Raw genomic sequence first — 2,642 nt, 5'->3', positions numbered from 1 at the left:
TGTTTGAGGGCCATGACACCACAGCCAGCGGCATCTCCTGGATCCTCTATGCCCTGGCCACACACCCTGAGCATCAACAAAGGTGTCGGCAGGAGGTCCAGAGCCTCCTGGGGGATGGCACCTCCATCACCTGGTGAGTGCTCTTGAGATGGGAGAGCCTTGCCCACTCATCTAGAGAATTCCTTGCTTGTCAGAGCCTAGCCTGTCCTTCAGGATAGCTTTGTTTCAGGGACCACCTAGACCAGATGCCCTACACCACCATGTGCATCAAGGAAGCATTGCGACTCTATCCACCAGTTCCAGGCATTGCCAGAGAACTCAGCAAGCCCATCACCTTCCCTGATGGACGCTCCTTACCCAAAGGTATGAACGTCACCACACGTATGCATCAGTGCTCTGCAGGAACATACGAGAGGTCAGAAATCCACATGTCACCGGGTAGTTCTGAATATCTCTGGCCTCCTTTTTTCACCAATAAATAGATGCTTACTCCATAGTTTGGATGAGGATAGAAAATGCCTGACACAGAGCCAGAGCACTGGCAACGTTTCATAAAGGTTAGTTCCTCTTTCTACCAATGGAAAATATTTTCTATTTTGGCTCATTCTCCAAAATAACCTGCAAGGTACATCTCAATTCTAATATTTGAAAGGAATAGAATCCTAAGTTTCTATTCTTATTGATGAAAAACCTTCTATTACTGTGAGATGACACTGGTTTGTGATGCTACACCATTCCCATTGAGGACATTGACATTCTCTGATTTAAAACTATATACTCGAATTAAGTCAGAACTCGTGGACCAATTCTGTCTTCACAGTCACATCTATTTGAATATCCTCCAGATTTACATAATGGGGTTTTTTTTTCTTCCATAGTTTAGTCTCAAGTTGGTTTCCATATAACACCCAGTGCTCCTCCCAACAAGTGCTCTCCTCCATGCCCATCACCCCCCTTCAGATGTACAGAATACTTAGATAACTCCTTTATAACAAAGACAAACTACTATATAGAGGTCAGTTAAAATAATAATGGCACAATGCGTTGTGTTCTCTATTAGGAGGTGTTGGCTTCAGGAGGGGGCTTCAAAATTAGCATAAATCTCCAATATCCAGAGATTGGATGGCTGGAGAGACAATCACACTGGGCCACACAGAGCTGTTTCTCCTTATCTATGGGGTCAAGTCACTGAAGCAGATCAGGGAATGCACCCTCATTATTTTGACAGTCCAGTCTGTGGGAAGCCCTCAGATTGATGGCAGAGAGTACCTGATGATCAGATCTGATAACCCACTCATGTTTGGAGGCCCCCCCTTGGCTTACCACTGACCTGAATTCCAGGCCTGCCATATCCGAGCTATGTGGTTATAAGCAAGTTGCTTAGCTTCTCTGAGGCTCAAAGTGTCTGATATGGACAATAGGGATATGAGTGCCTTCATGGAGGGTTGTTGTGAAGATTGAATGAGTTCATGGATGCTACTTGATAAATGTGAGTTTTCTGTCACTTGAGTTGTGCCAAAAAGTAAGCCTCCTGTTCCTACTTCTCAGCCCAGGTATGGTTATCTATTAATTAGTGCCGAGATGCTTTGCCTTCTCCACCCCACCTCTCTTGCAACAAATCATTCTACTCAGAGTGATAAGCAGACTGGCTGTCAAGTTGTTTGTGCATGCCCTTGGCTCCCTGTGGCATGGGCGTGATCAGTCTTCTCTCTTCTGTCCTACAGGATTCCAAATATTCCTCTCCATTTATGCCCTTCACCACAACCCGAAAGTGTGGCCAAACCCAGAGGTAGGATGGCCTTGGGAGGAGGGGAAGGGATGAGCTCTCCAGACCAATGCATCCTCCTGCCCCACCTCTGGGTGGTCTGTCTGGTGGTTGTTTGATAGGAAGGAGGGACTTGACCACACCTGTCCTGGCCCTGGTGCTCTTTCTGCAGGTGTTTGACCCTTCAAGGTTTGCACCAGGTTCTGCTCGACACAGCCATGCTTTCCTGCCTTTCTCAGGAGGAGCAAGGTGAGTTACTTGTACCGAGATGGGATTGAGGGCCTGTTTACAGGGTACCTACCCGAAGTTTGTGACTTCCTATGTTTATATAGGTGTCTATAGATATGCTGTTGCATATCTGTGTGCTGGGAAAGAGGTGTGTCTGTTTCTATGTACAAAAGAAAGTTGGTAAGCACCACATGACCTGGAGACTTTGACCCTTCACTGATACTTAACCTCCAGCAACAATTCAGGGTCAGTGCCTATCCCAAACTCAATGCATCTGACCTTTGATTCACCGTATGACTTTGGACAAGAGATTTTTTCCCATGTTAATGTTCAACTGCTCTTGATTTCAAAGTCTGGATGGAATCCATAGGTTTCTTTAGTGCTTATTCTCAAACCAGCCTTTCCTGCTCAACTTGTCATTCTGTCCTCACACTGCACCACTGACGTCTTAGCATGTGTTTCCGTTCTAAGTTGCCTTGCATATCTCAAGTATTTAAGTCATACATGAGGATGGTTACTGTAGCCTTCTAAGGGCTTCATGAAGTATTCGACAATTTGTGTCACCGCTATGTTTGCATCTATCCAAAAGAATTTTTGAATCCATGGTAATGTTCAGGTACCAGATAATTTTCCCAGTTGTCACATCAGT

The 2,642-nt window shown here is 45.5% G+C and overlaps 1 protein-coding gene across 1 annotated transcript; it reads left to right on the top strand.

Moving 5' to 3' along the window:
* The first annotated feature begins 92 nt into the window (after window positions 1-92).
* LOC120227756 (cytochrome P450 4A11-like) lies at window positions 93-2,280 on the top strand. Its single transcript, XM_039225795.1, has 5 exons — window positions 93-133; window positions 230-363; window positions 1,725-1,789; window positions 1,938-2,014; window positions 2,098-2,280. Exons 2-5 carry the CDS (start codon window positions 246-248, stop codon window positions 2,105-2,107), a joined length of 270 nt encoding a protein of 89 aa, XP_039081726.1. The 5' UTR covers window positions 93-133; window positions 230-245; the 3' UTR covers window positions 2,108-2,280.
* Window positions 2,281-2,642: the final 362 nt, after the last annotated feature.

Source organism: Hyaena hyaena, unplaced genomic scaffold (genome assembly GCF_003009895.1).
Source record: "Hyaena hyaena isolate Hyena2069 unplaced genomic scaffold, ASM300989v1 scaffold_3223, whole genome shotgun sequence".
Lineage (NCBI taxonomy): Eukaryota > Metazoa > Chordata > Mammalia > Carnivora > Hyaenidae > Hyaena > Hyaena hyaena.
The sequence above is the reverse complement of the archived record's forward strand: the minus strand, read 5'-3'. Positions and strand labels throughout refer to the sequence as shown.

Coding starts and splice junctions, on each gene's coding strand:
- LOC120227756 (XM_039225795.1), top strand. CDS start 246: ATGCCCTACACCACCATGTGCATCAAGGAAGCATTGCGACTCTATCCA. Junction 364..1,724: donor TGGACGCTCCTTACCCAAAG/GTATGAACGTCA, acceptor TCTGTCCTACAG/GATTCCAAATATTCCTCTCC. Junction 1,790..1,937: donor AAGTGTGGCCAAACCCAGAG/GTAGGATGGCCT, acceptor CTCTTTCTGCAG/GTGTTTGACCCTTCAAGGTT.